The sequence below is a fragment of the Epinephelus moara genome, chromosome 3 (genome assembly GCF_006386435.1).
Source record: "Epinephelus moara isolate mb chromosome 3, YSFRI_EMoa_1.0, whole genome shotgun sequence".
In the NCBI taxonomy this organism is placed as follows: Eukaryota; Metazoa; Chordata; class Actinopteri; order Perciformes; family Serranidae; genus Epinephelus; species Epinephelus moara.
Window position 1 is genome coordinate 26,860,470 of NC_065508.1, and position 21,154 is coordinate 26,881,623.

Consider the following 21,154-nt stretch of genomic DNA (forward strand, 5'->3'; position numbering starts at 1 on the left):
GCGTAGTTGTCCCTCCATTGTGACATTAGAAAGTGTCACATTTATCTTGCAAGTGTACTCTTCTTCAACGTTTGGCTTACTTCCTGGATTTTTCCCACATGGAAATTCTGACCAATCAAGAGCAGCTTTCTCGCACAAGGCATTTTATCTGCTCCGCTTGTAAATGCTGCCGTGAGAATATGAACCAACTCTAGGCAATTATACAACTTTGGAACAAAATTAGTCCCCGATTCTCCCTGAAGGAGACAACTCTAGGTCTGAAAGCACCCTCACAGACAAGATGTTCCTACTGGCTGTTCCACAAATGCAGACGTGCGTGCTCATTGCTCCAGTGAAAGTCTGATTCTATGTCAGAAGATCCTGCAGAGAAAGTTGCCATTCTAGCATTGGCAACAACCGTCTACAATGCAAAGCAACCCAAAAACAGAAGATGCTCTCTCAGAGTCTAAAAGATCTTAGAATAAACAAAATATGACAATGTCATTACCAGCCCAGTGTTTCAGAGATAGAGAGAAAATGTTGCAAATTGTTTAGCCTTCTGCTAACTGGAGACAAAGGCTCACGATTCAGGATACCATCTGTTTGACTTGCTGCCCTCTGGAAAGCACTTCACATCATTCAAAACCCAGACAAACAGACTCAAACACAGTGTTCTCCCACAGCAATAGGGTCTCTGAATGAATTCAAATACACAGGATGAATCTTTTTTTGGGTATAATTACTACACCAGATGTGCAATATTCAAAGACGTACTATATGTAGTTTTTTTACCTATTAAACTTATTTATTGTTTATTTATTATTGTGTGTATTGGATGGTTGAATGTATGATGGATGTGGTTTTTAACTGTCAGCACCTTACAGGAGTAGCACTTCTAATTTCCTTGCGTTTTTAATGATACAATGACAATAAAGGCATTCTGATTTCGATTCTGACTGCGACTTCAACTTCAAGTTTATGAAGCTAACTTTTGCAAGATTCTCAAATCAAAGTGTGTCCTTCGCCTCACTCCCCACCACTACAGCCTACCTCGCAGGGAGGAGAGCAGACAGCAGCTCCAGATATAGAACTCCAGTCAGCAGCCGCAGCAACCCCAGCTAGTGCAAAGCCCAGCTCTAGGGGAATGGAAAGACCTGATTTGTCGCTGGATCAGCAAACTTTCTGTTGCTGCTGTTACACAGGTTAAACCTGGCACTGCCGCTGGCCACCAACTGCTGTGACACCCAGCACTGGGGAGTTTCTGCTGATTGAAATTCAGCTGCTACATTTGCAGATCAAAGCTCCGTTTCTCAAGATGCTGCCTGTTCTCCTCCCGGGGAAGCAGTCCACAGCAGCGGGGAATGAGGAGGAGGGACTGTGGCAAGCTCGCTAATTCTTGTCTGAAAAACAGAGGCAGTGGAGCAATGAGGGGCTGAGAGAATTTGCTGTGTACAACTGTACAATGAAACTAAATAAATAAATGTATGGAAATCACTGGGTTACTGTATGAAGCTCATGCATATGCCTGTGGTCGTCTGGTGGGAGGGGCTTAGGACAGGAGGGAGGGGACAGGAGCTTTTAATGTCTCTATTTGTTGGTATAAATTCTTCATGTGCTAGCTTCAAAAATATTTATTAAAGAAGGATGCCTAGCGAGGAGAAATTGATGTTCCATGTTTAGTAGAGCAATAACATATATAAGGAATTATAGAATACAGTAAAAACATAAGTGGCGGGACATAAATTCTACCAGAACATTAACAGTCGACTAAATAAAATGAACACAAGGGCAAAATTCAAGGGGACAGAAATGCTAAAGAACAGATGTAGGTCTTGAGTTTTGAATTATGCTCTGTGAGTGTGAAAGAGAAAAGAAGACTCTGAGTGCTGTAAAGACGTCTGCACTTGTCAGGTGCGCCGGCCTTGATATCATCCAGGCAGCCTGAGGTTTGTACTTCCTCCCTCGCTCTCTGTCTTCATACTCTTGTATTCCTGTCAGCCTCTCGGAGTGTCACAGACCTCCCAAAGTACATCTTGGTAAAGGAGACAGAGGGGCAGAGACAACCAGCAGGATGTCCTAAACTCAGATAAACAGTAGAAGAAGAGACAGGACTAAATGGGTTTGACAGTAAACTGAGGCGGCGGCCGAAACATGTCGGCATGCCAGATGAAATGGATGCCGAGTCCTCGAGTCCAGCGAGACGCCTTGTAAAAGTCATTTGTGATTCGTATAGAGAGAGTCAGTTCCCTGGAGATATCTGATTAGTATCCTGCTGTGGACACTGCTGGACAGATTGTCGAGCACTGTCTCCCACACAGAAGCACAAAGACTGTGGCGGAGACAGAAATCTGTCTGCAGAGACTTTCAGCCTGTTTTTCTTCATTTTATTATTCTCATACTGTTTCTGAATGTTGAAGCGGAGGTCAGTGTTTAGCAGCAAATGTGTGAGCCCGCAACAACTGTAACAATGGCCGCTGCTTGGAGCTTGTTAAGGCAGGATAGTTTGAAGCAGCAGCTGTCCATTCATGTCCATTCAGACTTTCAGTATAATTATTCCACAAATAGTGAAATTGTTTCTGGCTTTCAAAGAAAAACAGAGAAATGCATTTTGTCATCTTGGTTGTTTCAAGTGGTACGTCACCCGTAAAATGACCATTTGTAAATCAATTAGTCGCGCTGTGTTACCTTGAATTTTTATGAAGAAAACATTGTTTTTCTCACATCCCTTCATGGAAAACAGCAAACATATTGATTTATTTATTGATTGGAGACCAGGTTTAACAACAGTTACATTAAAGCAGAGGTGATTCATTGACATTGATTATGGCAATATATCAATTTGCAAACATACAACGCTGCATCACAAAGTATAGATTTTTTTGGAGAAGGGGCTGCAGCCAAGCAGAAACCTCCAAGGACGAAAAATGAAGCCAACACAGACATGCCAAAAAACTGCAGTTCCTCTAATGGCCACTTGAGGCTGGCTGAAAAAGCGAGTCAATCCTTAGACCCCCATGTTAGAACGCCCAACTTTACAGCAGTTTACAGCCTGGTACAAAAACAGTTTTGGTCTCTATAGCTAATTCCCCCCTTCATGACAACTGTAACGCAGCTGTTTACATTTTATTTAGGCTTTACGTTGTGCATAACTAAGGGCAGGCAGCTTTGAGTGACAGGTTGTCTGCTGATACTGTCCTCTGCTTCTCAGTCAGATCCACCCCTCGCTCCTCCACAGCTCCACCCTCTCACCCAGATATGGTTCGACAGGCGAAATGTCAACTTCACCCACAAACCAGTGGGTGATGTCACCGTAGCTACATCCATTATTTTTCCATTTTATGGCTGCAACCAAAATGGCTCATCACAGGAGTACACACTGCTGTACACGGACACTTTAAGTGAAAGCATCCCTGAGCGCTTTATCAAGATGGAATCATTATGTTTAATGTTTGTCCCCTCAGAAGAATCACATATTAGGATTATTATCAATACGCAGACTGTTTCTGTTATTAGTCACTTAAAATTTCTGCACTGCCGCTAACGTTACACGAAGCGTCATCTAATGTTATTATTCGTCCATTTTATATTTTCTTTTTACTTTAACGGCTATGTACGAGTGAAAAAAAATGGCTTAAACTAACTTTACAGACCGCTGTCACAGTCTGTAAATCGTTTCAGTTATTGTCCGTGCTTCACACTGATGCAAAAATGCATCTGCCAGTAATTGTCTCACCTGCATACTACCCCAGTGATGAAATAAATCCATGTCATAATCATTTCAGGTTTTAAGTCAAGTTCTTAAGTAAGTTAAAAAACTGATTCTCCAGTTCAGGGAAAGGGCTGCTACGATATACAGTGATTAGATTAATGTATGTGTCTCAGCAATTTGATGTCTGATAGGAAGAATACTGGACCTATTATTATTATTATTATTATTGAATTAAATTATCTAAATATTAATGAGACAAGTTCTTGACACTTATTTTTGGGGAAATTAATTGTTATATTAATTGAGGAAAAAAATATCAATTTTGAACATTTTTTTTTCCTTTTCTTGGTTGTTTTGTTCTGTATATTGGTTTATCTGTTTGTATTAACATGTACAGAATATTGACTAGTCTTTGCGAGACTGTGAAAACAGAGGACGTAAACCTGCTATTTTAATGTACGTGTATATATACTGACCTTTGAAGGGAGGGGAGGGAGGCTTCGGGTGGGAGACGTCAGCTGTAACCCTGTTCTTTTTTCTTCTGAATGGTAATATCAAAATAAAGTCTATACTAGTCCATACCCGGGGATGTGTTATGTATAGAGGAATAAGAAATCAAAAACAGTATATTAGAGGAGATGCAAAATCAGAGCACTGTGAATGCACTGTGTAATAAATATTAATGTAAGACAAACAATGCACACTGTATTTAGAAACATGCTTTATGAGAAAATACATGGAGCATAGTTTTGACTGACAGCACGGAGGCACGCGCGTGCACACAGGTACACACATACAGGTTTCGATCCACAAGTGATGGAGATAAAGGCTTCCCAGCCAAACTGTGGTACCATCACGCATGCGCAGCTCGCGCTGGTGATGATGCTCACAGTGTGAATGGGTAGTGGACAAAAACGCCAATGTAAACAGTAGAAATGTGGGGAATATGCAATAACAGCATCGTGGCTGTCTGTATATGACCAAGATGAAAGCCTATGTGCAAGTTCAGAGAAGTAGGTCAAAGCAGTGAGGAGGAAAACGGATGATGACGGACGGACTGGGACGGACAGAGGGAGGGACAGAGGTTTCTCCATTTAATAGTAGGATAAAGTAAAAACAAAACAAAACAAAAAAAATTTAATTAGTATAATTGATATATTAGTTGTTCATTTTTTTGATTAGTCAATTACTCTATCATTAGATCAGTCAAAAAAATAAGAAAAGATAGGTGCAGCCCAAAGCAAAACTATATTAAATCCTCAGTTTTAATTTTAATATAGACTCCCACACAGGTCATGCAGTAAAATCCAGCTTATCCCAGGTGACATTGGGTAAGAGGTGGGGTTCACCCTGGACAGGTCACTGGACTATCACAGGGCTGACACATGGAGACAGACAACCATTCACACTCACATTCACACCTACGGACAATTTAGAGTCACCAATTAACCTGCATGTCTTTGGACTGTGGGAGGAAGCTGGAGTACCTTGAGAAAAACCCACACTGACACAAGGAGAACATACAAACTCCACACAGAAGTATTCAAAACCCCCACCCTGGGCTCGAACCAGGAACTCTCTTGCTGTGTGGCGACAATGCTAACCACTGCATCACTGTGCTGACTAAAGAAAAACAGTGAAAAGTTATTGGAACAACTTTCTCTATATGTGTCTTTAACTTTATATCTCAGCTTCAGTGTGAAGTAATTTGTCATAAAGGAGACAGGGAGGCAGAATGAGACTGAAAAAACTCAGTGAATATCAATTTGAAATGACACAAACCAAAATGAAAGAAATCACAGTCCCACAGTGCCCACATTTCCACTGGTCCACGCACTTTCAAGTAGCTCTCGATAAGCTTGAAGCTCTTAAGCCTCTGTGCATTTGCTCTACTGATATGAATAGTCTTATAATGTATATGCGGTTTAAATAAATGCTGATGTAAGGGGAAAGCCCGGCGCATGCACCCAATCAGCAGCTGCGCGAGTGTTGCTGCTAAATTGCATTTCTAAATCATTGGGCATAGCAGTGAAAAAACAAAGCTCAAATAGCTCTTTAGGGGCCTGGGCTGCTTTTCTGTAAGAAGTCATACATCAAGCATATATTTTTCTCTCTGGGTTCAGGGTGCCAACCACTGAATAATAACTGACTCAACTTACTGATTGATTGTTGATTTGATGGTTGGTTTCGGGCAGGGTGGGGGTAGAACTGCAAGCTGAATGAGTGGAAATTATGTATGACTGTGCATTTGGCAGTGTGTTTGAGTGTATGTGTGAGAGAAAATACATCAGTCTTTCCGTAGCTAATCTTGCAAACTACTGGACCAATCAGCCTTACATTTTGTATCTCATGGTTGCGGTGATTTATAATTGTTCTACAGCCTGTTTAACTGACTGTTTTATACCGTCACTTACTGCTGAGTTTTCATTCCTCTTAACCAGCAGGTAGGGGCTGCATTTTTTCTGGAAATTGGCTTCGCCGAAACAAGTGTTGCCGTCTGTTACAGGACACATTTTGGTCTTCGTCGTGGCTCAAAAACTCAAATTCATAGAAAAGTTTGGTCTCATTTTGAACCAAAGCATCTGTAGATGTTATGATTCACTAAAGTTAGGCACGTTACAAGATGAATGAGCAGCTCTCCGTGGTCCGGCTGCAACCTGGTTTTGTTGGAGCGATTAAAAAGCAGAGGACAGCATGGCATTATATGCCTCACAGCAAAAGGATTTCTGGTTCCCTGGAGTGGGGGAGCATTCATGTTCTCCCCATGTCAGTGTGGCTTTTTCTCCGGGCTTCATCCCACAGTCTAAAGACATGCAGGTTAATTGGTGACTCTAAATTGTCTGTAGGTGTGAATGTGAGTGTGAATGGTTGTCTGTCTCTATGTGTCAGCCCTGTGATAGTCTGGTGACCTGTCCAGGGTGTACCCTGCCTCTCACCCAGTGTCAGCTGGGATAGGCTCCAGAATGAATGGATGAATGAAAAGCAGAGCGTTTTCTGCCCGATTTTATAGACTTGCAGATTTTGTTGATTTGGTCATTTCACCTTGATATTTTAGCCTGTTCTATTTCAAAAGTCGTCAAATACCGCCGCTTTTTCTGTGATTTTGGTGTCAAAAGCTACCTTTCACAGGTGGTATGATATGCGGCCATGGGCATCACTATGTCACGCGACCTGACGTAACCTTTGCTGGTGTATTGATATGCCGCCGGTCTGCTAGACGGCACCTGTCGCAGTAGTATGATACGTGGACAGGCAGCGTCAGGTTGTAAGGACGTAAAGTCCCTAAAGTGTGGGCAGGAGGGGTGGTGGATGGGTCCAACAGACCTTGGACTTTTACCTGGAGCCTGGTGTTCAATTCCTGTATGAATGTAAAGCCAAACCATGATGTTTTTTTCTAAACCTAACCACATACTTTTGTTGATGTCAGGGTGTTGGTTCCCACGTGCTTTTGTTGCCTAAACCTAACCATAGGATTTTGTTGACGTCCCAGCCTTGGTAGTGGCGTCCTGGAACATCAACAGCAGATGCAGGAGGACACCTGGCACTTAATATGAAGAAAGGCCACCAACAGCCGCCTGACATAGATCTGCGCTTTCTCTCAGTTGCTACTTATTTTACAAAAAATATGAATAACTTGAAATGTTACAAGAATCCTCTATTTTTTAAAACAAATTATTTTAGTGTTTAGTTGTGTTATAAATCGAGCCTTGGCCACATCTCCTTTAAGATCAACTCGTCCAAACAGACGTGAATGTTCGGATTTATTTGGCAGGATGTTAAAGTATGGCTCTCATGGGCTCAGTGCTGTGTTGGGAATGAAATCAGACACATGGGTCATGTGTCTGTTCAGATGTTTATCTTGTCTCTAAATAGCATGGCAAATTAATTTTGATGAGGCTATTAGCTCACCTTCTGCAGCGGAGGTGACATCAATCAGCCAATCAGTGTTTGGCTGATTTTCAGGACACACAACCATCAAGACGCTGCTGAAGACTTTTTATATTATCGAATTCATTTTGCAAAATGCTAAACAGGACAAAAATATGACTGAAATCCACAAGTGAGAACATTTACAGGAACTTATACTGCTGTCTGCATGGATTTGCAGCATTTTGGAAATTAAAGCTTTGGTTTAATCAAATGATGATGATGATGATGACAATGCCAGAAATGAGAAACATCAGTTGCAAATTATGTTTTTGTAGCATTCACACCTTCATATGTGAGCACTGCTGGTTATTACATCTAAATCTTGTATTTTTTTCTACTGCTGCAGGTCAACAAGACAGAAGACAAGTCCCTGGAGGAACGAGGACGCATCATGATTTCTCTCAAGTACAACACCCAGAAGTCTTGCCTGGTAGTGGGCATCATACGCTGTGCTCACCTCGCCGCCATGGACGCCAACGGCTTCTCTGACCCCTACGTCAAAACGTCAGTATACAGAACACAAACTGGAGGATGCTAATATGCCACATATCTGATATAACCTTAACCTCCTATGTGTTGTTCCATAGACCCATTTTAGTCTTTTTTTTGGGGTGGACAGGGGATCTTTAGGAAAGCTGGGAACCTGAAGATTAATTTAAGATGCAGCTCACTACTGTGTGTCCAGTTTTTTTAGTCATAAATATTTAACAAACATTGTCTTTTGGTTACGAGCCTATTCAAACTTTGAAAGTTTATATTGTATAGGGGCTGAGAACATCCTAATGGAAGTATATGACAGCCGTTCCCATGCTCAATTATGTTTAATAAGTTGTTGTAGCAATTTTTGGATGACACCATTTGTTCCACAGTTTTGGTGCTGAACTTAAGGATTGTTTCCCGCTTTGTAATTCATAAAACTGGTCAAAAATCCCTCTTAAACACCACATTAAGACACCAAGACCTAAAGGAATGTCACAGAAAAATCCATGCCGTGATTTGATTTTAAAAACTCTTGACATTTGAAGATGCCTGAAGTCTCTAGTTTGTGACTGTAAAATTTCCTGAGGCTGTGAATATCCTAGAGGTCACAATAGGTCTTTATATACAGTGATGTCTGTAGTCCTCAATAGTCCATCTACAATGAAATGGCTGCTGTGGGGACTCACATAATCACACATGAATAAAACTGGGCTCATTGAATCCACAAGAGTCTCAGCTTTCCAGTCATACCCAATTTATGCAATTCCAATACTCTTTAGGGACCCCAGTATGCAAAAAAGATTCAAAATATATAATATTATTATAAATTCAATATTCAATATCTTAATATTCATGTGGGTGGCCTTGTTGTCACCATCACTCACTGTATTTCCTCACCAGCGGTGGCACAGATGGAAGTCTGCACCTTGTTTATCGTCCACAGAACAAGGCTGCACGCCGACATTTTCAGAACAAAATAGAACAGGCTGCAGTGAGAGTCTAGATATTTAAAAACAGTGGGTTTGTGCATTTAGTCCTTCTCAGGCAAGCTCAGGGGTTTAGTGTTGCCATAACCCAGAGGAACGATGCTCCGTGACGCTTTTTTTTTTTTCTCCAAGTGAGGATGAAAATATATCCAGTTCACATAACCTGCTTGAAATTAATATATCTAAACGCTTGAAGATCCACTCATTACTAAAGGTGTCTGTCATATAAACACTAAAGTAATAGTCAAAGTTGTTACAGTGACATTTAAGGTGTGCTGATTGATTCATGTCGTCAACTGAGTAACATTACAAATTAACGTTCCACCTTAAAAGCTGGCGGACTGCAGTGTTCACAGCTCCACCTTTTAGTACCATATCTGTGTGCTAGGTACCCCAACAGAGGGGTGACCAAACATGGGGATGGTACGAAACGGTTCCATTGGTGCCATTCACAACTTTTCACAGTGGAAACGGGGAAAAAAAGCGTACTGAACTGAACTGAACTGTACTGCTTGGTGGAAATGGGGCTTTAGATATCTTGAGATGTGAGGTCAAGAGACCCCTTTGAAAGTGGCCACATTGTTTTTCCTTGCCAAAATCTAGCCTAACTTTGGAGCGTTATTTAGCCCCCTTCCCAACAAACTAGCAGGACCTAGTTTATACTGATGGATTTCTTAATTCTTAAGTCTTCTGGTTTCATTCATACAGCCTCTGAAAGTCCCCGCAGCATGGAAGTGGGTTTAAAGGATAAATCCGGTTTTATTACAACATGGATCTTGTTTTCATAGTTTTGTGCCATTGTACTTTCCAAATTATGTAAGTTTGCAGAATCCAAAACCAATTCCATAGATTTTTTTGTAAGTAACTAAAGTGTGGGTAAAGGATAAAATCTGACCTTTTGTTTGCACTGGAGGGAAAAGTCAGGAGGTCACCAACACCATTAAGAACTGACCTCCAGGCTTCTTCAATATCGATACCACATTTCATGGAAAATTGGCTTTTAGATGTCAAGATATCAGACAAGCTGTCATCACTGTCCTTAGGGCTACCAAAAATCTGACTTAACATACTATAAGACGAAGATTTGTACATTTAAAGAGCAGACATAACATAAAAACATAAGCTAACCTGATGTAAAGTCACCTGTCGATCGACTACTCCCGTTCCTCTTGACAAACAACTCTCCACAAAACACCGGATGCTCGTCATTATAATGCTATTTTCAGTGGGTGTACAATGCGGTGTAGAAGTGCTGAAATGGATTAGCCAGCAGTGCTGATGTTTTAGCAGAGAAAGAGGCAGACTACCTGTGATTATCAGTTGCATGAAAGAAACACAGCACAAGAGGCCATCCGCGGGGCTGCAATTTGAAGGAGAGTCCTATTTATCACACCTGAACATTTCCCAAGTCTTTCATCTGGCTGAGCAATGAAAGTGCAATTAATTTCCGACTCTGCTGTGCACACCTCGGGAACAAAGGCGCGACTCGTATCGGAGGAGAGGGGCTGGCAACAATTTTCCAACGGTTTGAGGTTGAGAAAATCTCCCTGGAGCTTGAAGGACACGCGGGCAGATAATAGATTTACTCACAAGCTCATGTGAGAGGGAATGAAGGAAATGTATACTCTGTCAGATAGACATGGCTGCATGATTTCTCTCCTCATTCACCTATCTGAGGCATCGAGTCACAGCTGTCACCTGAACTGTAAATGGTTTGCTGTATTGTGTTGATAATATACTTAAAATGCATGTGCAGTATGAATGTAGAATGCGGGCACACATTCGTCGACAAGGTGATAGAGTACAGCGTGAGAAATGACACACTACATCCTCCTTAATGGCTCTTTAGTCAATGACTGAGGTGCATTTCATCACACTCAAAAGGTAAAGACATTTCTTGAGAGCAAGTATTTGATGTCATTGCGCAGCTGCTGAACAAAAGAAGCAAAATTGCAGCAATTTAAACAATGAAATAACATTTAAATCCATTGTTTGGTACAACAGCATTGTTTGCATTCTAACATTCGCTGTTAGCTTGTGTTGCCTGGGGGGTCAGTGGTCCCATTACATGACATAAATTAGGTTCCCTGCAATATCCTCATCAACAACAATTTCAGCCCCCATTCCCTGGGGTAAGTTTGTGAGCAATAACCCACTTACCCTCCCTTTAAGTCTTTGTGTTACCTCGGGAAATTGAAGTCTGTGTGGGTCCAGTGAGCACGTAAAAGGAAAAGAGAGATGTGACGAGCTACTGTAATTGCTTACTGGATTGAAATATACCTCCGTCAGAATGAGCATCATTGCCCTAAAAGTGCTCTCTGCCAAATGGACACAGAGGTAATACACAGCATCCACTGCGCAGGGTTACAACCTGCCTTTTGCATCATTTATGAAGGCAGAACAGGAGCAAAGGTCCAACCTGAACACAAACACACATTCATAGACACATATGCCTGCATCCAAACAGCAGCACTAATGATCTGTGTTTACCACTGAGTCATAGACTGCAGAGAATGCAAACTGAAACTGATTAGTGATCGCAGTGTTACACCTTTTGGGAACACCAGCAACACCTCAACCAACCCAGACACCACAGAAAATGTTGGCATTATATGTTTTTATAAACCAAGGATACGTTACCGCTTTTCATGACACTATTCTGGCAGAAAACGCAGCAATGTCTTGGTAAATAAACAAATGTTCTAGGCACTATCCCCACTAAAAAAAACCAGCAATGCATCACCACAACACACCCATGTTCGGTGCCTAAAAACTATCACTATATCGCAACTGTTTTTGTTCTTTGTTGGTTTTCAACTATGATCTGCAGCTTGGCAGGCGTATCGCCCGGGTGACGTGCCACTCACCATCCCCTCAACCTCTACATGACAAAGTCAGCTCATGTACTTTGTCACTTTGGGAATGTTGATGATTCATATAAAATGTGCAAATGGAACATATTCTTGGTTTGTAGAAATGTACAATGTGTCCAGAATGAACCCAAATGCAGAACAGTAGGCAGGTGGATTTGTTACAAAAGGCGAGCTTTAATGAAGCTTTAATCTCTCTGACTAGTCAAAAACCAGCGCTTGGTCAGTGACTTCTAGCGTCAGACACCGACAAAAAAAAGTAATCCTTTAACGTCCCTTTGATACGCAGTTGGTTGCTGTTATTGTTTAGCACCTGGCGGCATCAGGGGGAAATGTGGAGAGACAACAAGGAAAGTTAAGGTGGTGGAAGTCCAAGTAGAGCAGGCGGGAGGGGTGGTGGATGGGTCCAACAAGCACCAACATTTACCCAGGAGGCCGAGGCTTGTCCTAAGATTGTTTAGCCAAACGCTGTTCTTTTTTCCTAAACTCTACCACATGCTTTTGTTGCCTAAACCCAACCATGTATGTTTGTGGTTGAAGGACAGAAAAGTCAGTTCACTGTGTTGTACCGACGTAGTGCATTTATTTTGAAAGAGACTGTATGTAAACGTTAAATTTCCTGTGAAAACAGAAGTGTAATTTGAAAACAGACAATGCATGTAACAGACTGAAGTTGACACGGCGTCCCAAAACATCAACAACCAACACACCCAGGGTACCTTGCACGTCAAATCTAGACATGGAAAGTCCATGACCTAACGTCAATATGTGACGAGGTCGGAGTGAGAAAGTGTTGGAATGAACAAGGTCCTGCCTCCAACGCTGTATCTAGTTCTCTTTATACAACCATGCTGTGGACAGAGACAGCAGCAAAATGTATTTTTGCAACTATAAAAAAAAGAGTCTTTGTCTTAAGTGTCTATTTGTATTTTGTTTCTATGTTTTATGTATGTATCGTGGATACTTGTAAATATGAAAACCAATAAAAATAATTCTAAAAAAAGAAAAAAAAAAATCCATATTAGTTTAAGCTGCATTCAAAATATCTCCACTGCTCTAACTTACTGCCAGACAGCGATTTTCGATGAGGAACTGACGCCCTTATACCACTCTCTTTAAAGTCGAACTCCATTGAGAAAAACAGTGATTTAACATCCCTGAACATGGGAGCTGCTTTTTTACTGCTGCCTCAATCAGCTAGTTTATTTGTGTTATTGTGTAACTTTGGTTAAACCAAACTAACCCTTTTAAATGCCAAAGTCACACAATAAAAAATAAATTAATTTAAAAAAAAACAAAAAACGGATCATGGCAGCAGCTCCCACATTCAGCAAGCCAAAATTACAATTTTTGTCAGTGGAGTCTGGTGGCTTTGAGAGAGCATGGATGGGGAACTGAAGCTGTTAACTGCTTCCCTGTCGAAATAGGCTGTCTGACTGAAAGTTAAAGCAGTGAAAATACTATTAATATAACGTGCACTTAGACTGTTATGGATTTTTTTTTTTTCGGTGGGACTTTCTTTAGGTGGCTAATACGTTCTGCTGCTGACCCCATCCAGCATCATTTAGCCTCCATGTCGGTACTCCAGCCTGCTTCTCCAACCTGGGGGCGTTTCTACTGACATAAACTATACATCATACACTGACTATGGATAAATACCTCACACAACCCCAAATCAAAAAGTCTGAACTATGCCTTTAATTAAACCAAAACCTCACTAACAAAGGTTGAATAACAACAGAACATTATGACTTTGATGACTGTTGCATCAGACTGCATTCATTTTAGGTAGGTGTACCTAATAAACTGGTAACTGAGTGTAGCTTAAATAGTCAGTTTATCTCAGTCCTAAAGGAACACAAAAAGCAAAGATTATAAAACCAGAACAAACTCATAAAACCTCGTATTGACAAGACTTGAGATTTATGCTTTAAAGAAACTGCATAATGGTGCTCTGCTGCAGGAGTATCGACTCACTTTGGAGATGTGTTATTGTTAAGAGGCGCTGTGTCTTCACCCCTGCAATCTCGTCAGAAAGACACTAAGATGAAATACTGTTGGGAAACTAACCATGTATTGGACATCAATCTTGAGAGGTGATGACACAACAGCATCTAGGTATCACCAGCTGGAAAAGATGTCTTTAATAAAAACACAGGTGGAGTCTGTTAAAGTCAGATAATGTAGTAATGTAATGCAGTGTGTGTAGTGTAATGCAGCTGTGTGGTCAGATGAAGGGCAGTGCCACAGCACCCTCTGGAGGACAGAACACAATAACAGCTGAATGATGCCTTTACATTGTATATGAGGATTTACATAGTTGATGAGGGTTTCAAATAACACATCAGCATCATTAATGAATGAGTCTGCAGGGATTTGTAGTATTTTCTCTCCCCACTGTGCCATCCACAAGACTAAGCCGCGGTAAAAAGCTTTGAGGTATTAAGTCTTCCCTCCCTCTGCTCTCCTACAGGTACCTGAAGCCTGACGAGAACAAAAAGTCAAAGCACAAGACTGCTGTGAAAAAGAAGACGCTCAATCCAGAGTTCAACGAGGTATAATCCTACGATACTGCGCTAAAACTGTGCAGCTCCAATTTCGCTGTATTTATATATTAATTTACCTCCTATTTTTCTTTTTAACCCAAAGTTGAGTGTTTACTGTATCTGCTGCTTTTATGTGCCAAGCATCCTCCGTAACCTCAAGACCTACAAGAGCCATTCTGAGAGGGCACGGCTGTCAGATCGAAAACAAGGCACATTTTTCTAAATTCATCACAAGATGACTTTTTGAGTTTTTTATTAAGGATGAATATTAATCTTATACAGAAAAACCTTTGAAAATAAATGTTCAGGGGCTTTAAAGCTGCACGAATCCATATCTTTGTGTTACAGCTGGGGTAGGCAGAAATCTGGAAAAGCCAAAAAGAAACACACCCTCCTCCTGCATCTCTCCATTCTCTATCCTAAGCCCCTCCCACCCACACATTAATTTATTTAATCTTTTTTCATTGTAGAGTTGCCCGTGGCGCATTTGCTCAGCCCCTTGTTGCTCCACAAATGAGACAAGAATTAGCTGCTAGCCACGCCACGGTCCCCCGCCACTGTAGACTTCTTCCCTGGTTTTAGAGAAGGCAGCAGCTCCAGAGACAGAGACTAGTGGCTCAATTTTGTCCAGTGCAAACCCATATCATACTGTTGCAACCCTAGCTGCATTCAAGTTGCAACAGTTGGTCTCTGGAGCTGCTGCTCAAGGTGGTCTGCAGTGGTGGGAAGTGAGGCGGAGGACACACCGTTATCCAAGGCTCTAGCTAACGTTAGCGACATTAACATGAATTTGAAGCCGAAGCTGTGAGCCTTTAGCTCCAGTTAGCAGACGGTTAAACTATTAGCTATTTTCTCTCCATTTTTGAAACACTTCGAAGATACTGACACGTTTCGTTTATTGTCAGACTTCTGTTCGTCTTCCTTTTATGGGGTTGCTTTGCATTGTCAGCAGTTGTTGCCTATACTGGAATAGCAACTTTCTCTGCAGTAATCTTTGTCATTGAATCTGGATTTCACCGAAGGGACATGCACACATCTGCATCTGCAGAACAGCCAATAGGAATGCCCCCTCTCTGAAATGACCTGCGATTGGCAAAAGTCTCCTGTCAGGGGCTAGATTTTCTAAAGCCTGAAAACTGAGCCAAGAGGAGGCGCAGAATTCTAATTTTCTTTTCGGCCACCTGAATTACAATATGCCCAGTTAAATACTGGAGTTTTGCCCAATGGCAGCAGAATTAAACTGCTTACCCCAGTTTTTAAGATGTGATAAAAGACACATAATGTAAAGATGTCGTTCCACAGAGCAATATTACCAACTGTGCAGATCTCATCTCATTTTGGCATCTTTGAACTCACTGTTTTAGTCTGATCAGCCATGTATCACATGGCAGCGGAGAAAAGCCAATAAAAACCCACTGACCTGCTCAGCACCAAACAGCAGACAGACACAGTTCGTAACTATCTGGTGAACATAGTGGAGCATTTAGCACCGAAAAAGACGGATATTTCTCTGGTGAGTCAGTGGAGAACAAAACAGAGCTAAAAGGAAACTGAATATTGGACTTACATTTGTAGCCAAAAACATAACTCCAAATATTCTTTATTCTTTATACGGATTCCCATAGAGAATAGATGCCAGTGTTGGCAGTATGTTTACAGCTTGTTCCCCAGACCCCCAAGTGACTAAGAAAATTCAATTATGGCAGGTCTGTAATGGTGACCTTGTGATAATTTGACTGTAATTTCAGAGCTGTGCTGTAACATTGCTTTCACCCATTCTAATTTTCATCAGCCAAGTCTCACAGTCACCACCTATTTTGTAACCAGAACGGCTGATTGTCAATGCTATTGAAATCCAAAATGCATTGCTGAACTCCCTGAGGACGCGGCCATGTTTTGCAGAAGGAAGCCAAACATGTTTTCAAGGCCCTTCAGTGCGTCATGGCCCAGGGCAGCTTGGCTCTGAAGCACCCGCCTGTATACGAGCGGACGGCCCTGGCCAAACACTCCCACAGGCCAGCGGCTTGACATTTCCTCTGACATTTTTTGCGGCCATATCCGTCCATCACCTCTTGGCCTTTCTGTCAGAGACAAGCAATGGGGTCTCCCTCCATATCAAGGCATTGATTTCATTAAGGTGGAGCAGCAACCCTGATTGAACTACAGATTGAAATGCAGGATGAATTCTCCTGCGTTGCATGCTGCAAATTGATATTAGAAAATGGTTGTTTCATTTAGTGGACGGTGGACTTTATTGATTATACTGTCGTTCTGGTAAAGTGCCCTAATACGTATTTTAAATTTAATTCCTCAGTACTCCAGTCCAGATACTTCTTGCCCTTGTAGTATATTGAATGAGTTTATATAAGTGTCTGTCTGTGGTGAATGACTCCCTGAGATTGAGAAAACACAACTATCTTAGTCACTAACAAAAGAAATTAAAACTCAATGAGGCACTTGGAATAAAGTGAATCAATTTCACTAAGTTTGTAATGATAATACACAAACCCAACACCATGCAGGAGAATTATTCAGGGCCTTTTAAACCCATATTTTAGGCGTTATACTATGTGATGTGATATTTAATTGTACGTGATCATACTGGAGAGATAAACTCTTGTTTTCTGTCATTTTCTGTAGGAGTTCTGTTACGACATAAAATATGCAGACCTCACCAAAAAGACCTTGGAGGTAACCGTGTGGGACTATGACATCGGAAAGTCCAATGATTTCATAGGTAAGCACAGGTGAACGGTGCCAGCTCTGCTTTATTCACAGATGACGACAACGTGGGATGGGATAAAATAGCTTGGCTGTTATTCATCAGCATCAGCAGCAGCAGCAGCACCACTGGCCCTCTGTCCAGCTGAGTCTGCCATCTGTCCGGCTCCTCTCAAAGGCTGGAGGCTGAGAAACAAACAAGCACTGAGCCATGCTGGGAACTGGCTGGTCTGCCATCGTGTAGTCGTGTCATTTTAAGCACTCAGCAGTGATAAAAAGCTTTTCTCATTTAAAATCTAGATGATAAATACATTTTGGGAGAAAATTTAATACCAGCAGCTGATTTTCTTTGCCACAGTCTTAAAGGTATACTATGCAGGATTGTAGGTTGATGTTTGTAAACACACTCGCCTACGAAAGCGTAGGTAAAAGCCAACCCCAGATTCACTCGTTTTGTTTTTCACCTCACTATAATTGTATTTGTTTGGCACCGTGTCTCTTGGATGCCTGCTGCTTACAGTCTGCACCTGTTCGCTACCTTTTTATAAAGCTCTGACCTCACCTGAGCGCTGTGGGGGTACACGCCCACAAATGTCATGAACACAGACAGTAAGAAAATACCGGCAGAGGTCAGAGTCTCTGCAGAAAAATACACCGCCACACACTCTACATGGTCAGAAGTGATGATTGAAAGGGATTACTTCTGTATGAGTCTATACATTGTTTTTATGCCCCATCACCGGCAATGGCCGTGGCCAAAGGCATTATGTTTTTGGATTGTCCATCCGCACATCCGTCTGTACGTCTGTCCCAGTCTCGTAAACACGATATCTTAAGGAAGCCTTGAAGGAATTTCTTCAAATTTGGCACCAATGTCTACTTGGACTCAGTAATAAACTGCTTAAATTTTGGTGGTCAATGTTCAGTGGTCAAAGGTCACAATAACCTTGCATCCATCTCATTGTGAATTTAATCTCTCAATAACACGAATTTCTTCAAATTTGGCACAAACATCCACTTTGAGTCAAGGATGAACTGATTAGAATTTGGTGGTTAAAGGTCAGGGTCACTCTGACCTTGCGTCTGTCTCATTTTGTGAATCTGATATGCCTGCTGCTTACAGTCTGGCACCTGGTCGCTACCTTTTTATAAAGCTCCGACCTCACCTGAGTGCTGTGGAGGTACACAACCACAACCATCCCAAACACAGGCAATGAAAAAATTCAGGCAGAGGTCAGAGTCTCTGCAGAACAATACACCACCACACACTTCTACAAGGTCAGAAGTGATGATTGAGAGGGTTTACTTCTGTATTAGTCTCCATTGATTTTATACCTTTGCACTGGCAATAGCATTATCTTTTCGGGTTGCCCATCCATACGTCCATCCCTTTGTCGGTCCCATTCTTGTGAACACGATATCTCAAGGAAGCCTTGACTCTGAATTTCTTCAAATTTGGCACAAATGTCCACTTGGACTCAACAATTAACAGATTCATTTTTGGTGGTCAAAGGTCAAGGTCACCATGACCTTGCATCCGCCTCACTCTTGTGAACATGATATGTCAAGAACATCTTGAAGAATTTCTTTAAATTTGGCACAGACATCCACTTGGGGTGTAAATCACCAAATTCATCGCGATATGATATCTACTGATATCAATTCTTTGGACAACGATATATGTTATTTATCGATAATACAAAGTCTGCCACAATACGATTTTGATTCGATACGAATCAGGGGATTGCAATTATTATGAGATGATATTATCTGCCTATTTAATTCAATCTGTTACCGAAGAAGCTGCCACCCCTTTCTTTTCTGGTTTTGGCCATAAAAGATAAAAACAACACAAAAATATTGTTACTAACTGTAAAGTTTACTTTAAACTGACTCCACTAACACACATTACACAGCACATGGAATAAGTCAACATTCGGGGCATTCCGCCAGGAAAAAATGTTTTCATTTTAACCCAAACCATGATCTTTTTCATAAAACTCGATGAATATCTGGCAACAGCCACAAAACATGAATTAAAAACAACATCATTTAACAAAAGTATCACATTCAGCTCAGTAATAACTGTCAAGGTTCATAGACAAAACTATTGTTTTTTGCTCGCCTAAAGACGACAATAAGGATCGATGTTTCCATTCTGCATCAATGACACTGGATCGTTAATCACTTAATTGATGTATTGATCCAGGTTGACAGATCATTACACCCCTAACATCCATTTTGAGTCACGGATGAACTGATTAGAATTTGGTGGTCAGAGGTAAAGGTCACTGTGACCTTGCGTCCATCTCATTTTGTGAACATGACATCTCATGCAGACCTTGAGGGAGTTTTCTCAAATCTGACACAAACATCCACTTGGACTCAAGAATGGAATGATTTTAATTTTATGGTCGAAGGTCAAGGTCACTGTGACATCACAAAACATGTTTTTGGCCACTGACATCTCAAGCTAAAACCTCAATTTTACCTAACATTTCAGGATGGACCGAGACCCACTTTTGGACCGTGACCCACCAGTTGGGAACCACTGATCTAAAACACAGTTTGCGTGTGCATGAAAGATAGAAAGGCATAATTTAAAAAAAAAACAAAAAACAGCTATGTTTACAAAGACCCGTGTCCACGTGGACGAGGCCTAATTGTGTTTGTGACGATGTATCCACAGAATTTACTCCAGAGGCCGGCACATCCTGAGGTGCTCTGCCCTCAAAGAACCTGAAAACTGAAAATATTACCAAGAACTGGACTCTGCAATATTTCACTGTGTCAACTAATGACCACTTTAAAACACGATGGTTGCCCTAGGCAACACAGCGAACACATCAGAACAGCTACTAAATGGACCTTGAGTGTGTGAGACTGTTTTGTCACATTAGTCAATGACTGATACTCTCCCTGTGCCTTCTTTCAGGTGGTGTATCTCTGGGTATCAATGCAAACGGAGAGAGGCTCAAACACTGGTTTGACTGCCTTAAAAACAAGGACAAGAAAATTGAGCGCTGGCACACGTTGACCAATGAATTACCCGGATCATTAAATGACTGAAGACCCACATCCTGTCGTCCAACCTGTTGGCCCCCGTCCCTCCCCTGGCTGCACCAGATAGGACTCCTGCCTTCACTGTCCTTACGCCTCCTCCCAGCTCTTCTTCTCTGGATTTTCCTCATGTTGGCCACAGGGACCTGTGACACCTCTTTGGGAATATATTTCCTCTCAACAGGGCTCAGTTAAAAATATCCTTGCATTTGTGTTCACATGTACAACAGGGGGTTGCATGGCTGCTCAGTTATTTTTCTTTTAAGAGAAATCAAATCCACAAAATGAACCACGTGGATGGTAGTGTTGATTTTTAGGCTTCATAATTCTGATTTCCTGTTTGATCAGAGTAGATAAAAAGGAGCAAATGCTTTACTTTTGATGAGATCTTTCACAGCAGTTCAAAAATTTACCAATGATTCAACAGTCCCTGAAACAGCACAAACAAACCCGTCATACAGTCATCTTGGTGGTGAAAGAGCGGAGAATCTAACAAAGGATGTAGCAACATTTTTATACTGTCGGAGTCTGCAGGAATGTTTAGTGGAATAGTTCTCATTTCGATATCTGAAGATGTTGCACTTTAATATGATTGTAAAGCTGTTAGGTAGTGAAGGTCCTGTTGTTCATCGCCCATGTGAATGGCTCTAAAACAACGGGCCAACTTCAAGTAGTTTGTAGAGAAACATGGAGCATTTATCCTTTAGTGTGACTCCTACTGTACAAGTTAAGGCCTCAGTATGCTTCAAACAAACCAGATCGTACATTATGGAGTCTGACTGAGACTGTCCTCCAAGAAACTAGGGCTGCCCCTGACTGAGAATTTTCTGAGTCGACCAATAGTCATCATTTGGGCCCATTAGTGGACTCGTC

General features: G+C 41.5%; 1 protein-coding gene across 2 annotated transcripts in view; it reads left to right on the top strand.

The window, feature by feature from the left end:
- doc2b (double C2-like domains, beta) overlaps positions 1-20,418 on the top strand; it is a 245,734-nt gene extending 225,316 nt beyond the window's left edge. For both annotated transcript variants that reach the window (XM_050034470.1, XM_050034479.1), the window contains 4 exons: positions 7,965-8,122; positions 14,428-14,509; positions 17,141-17,237; positions 20,157-20,418. In XM_050034470.1, coding sequence (XP_049890427.1) covers positions 7,965-8,122; positions 14,428-14,509; positions 17,141-17,237; positions 20,157-20,290 — 471 coding nt within the window. In that variant the 3' untranslated portion in view covers positions 20,291-20,418. The remainder of the gene's footprint in view (positions 1-7,964; positions 8,123-14,427; positions 14,510-17,140; positions 17,238-20,156) is intronic.
- The last annotated feature ends 736 nt before the right edge of the window (positions 20,419-21,154 follow it).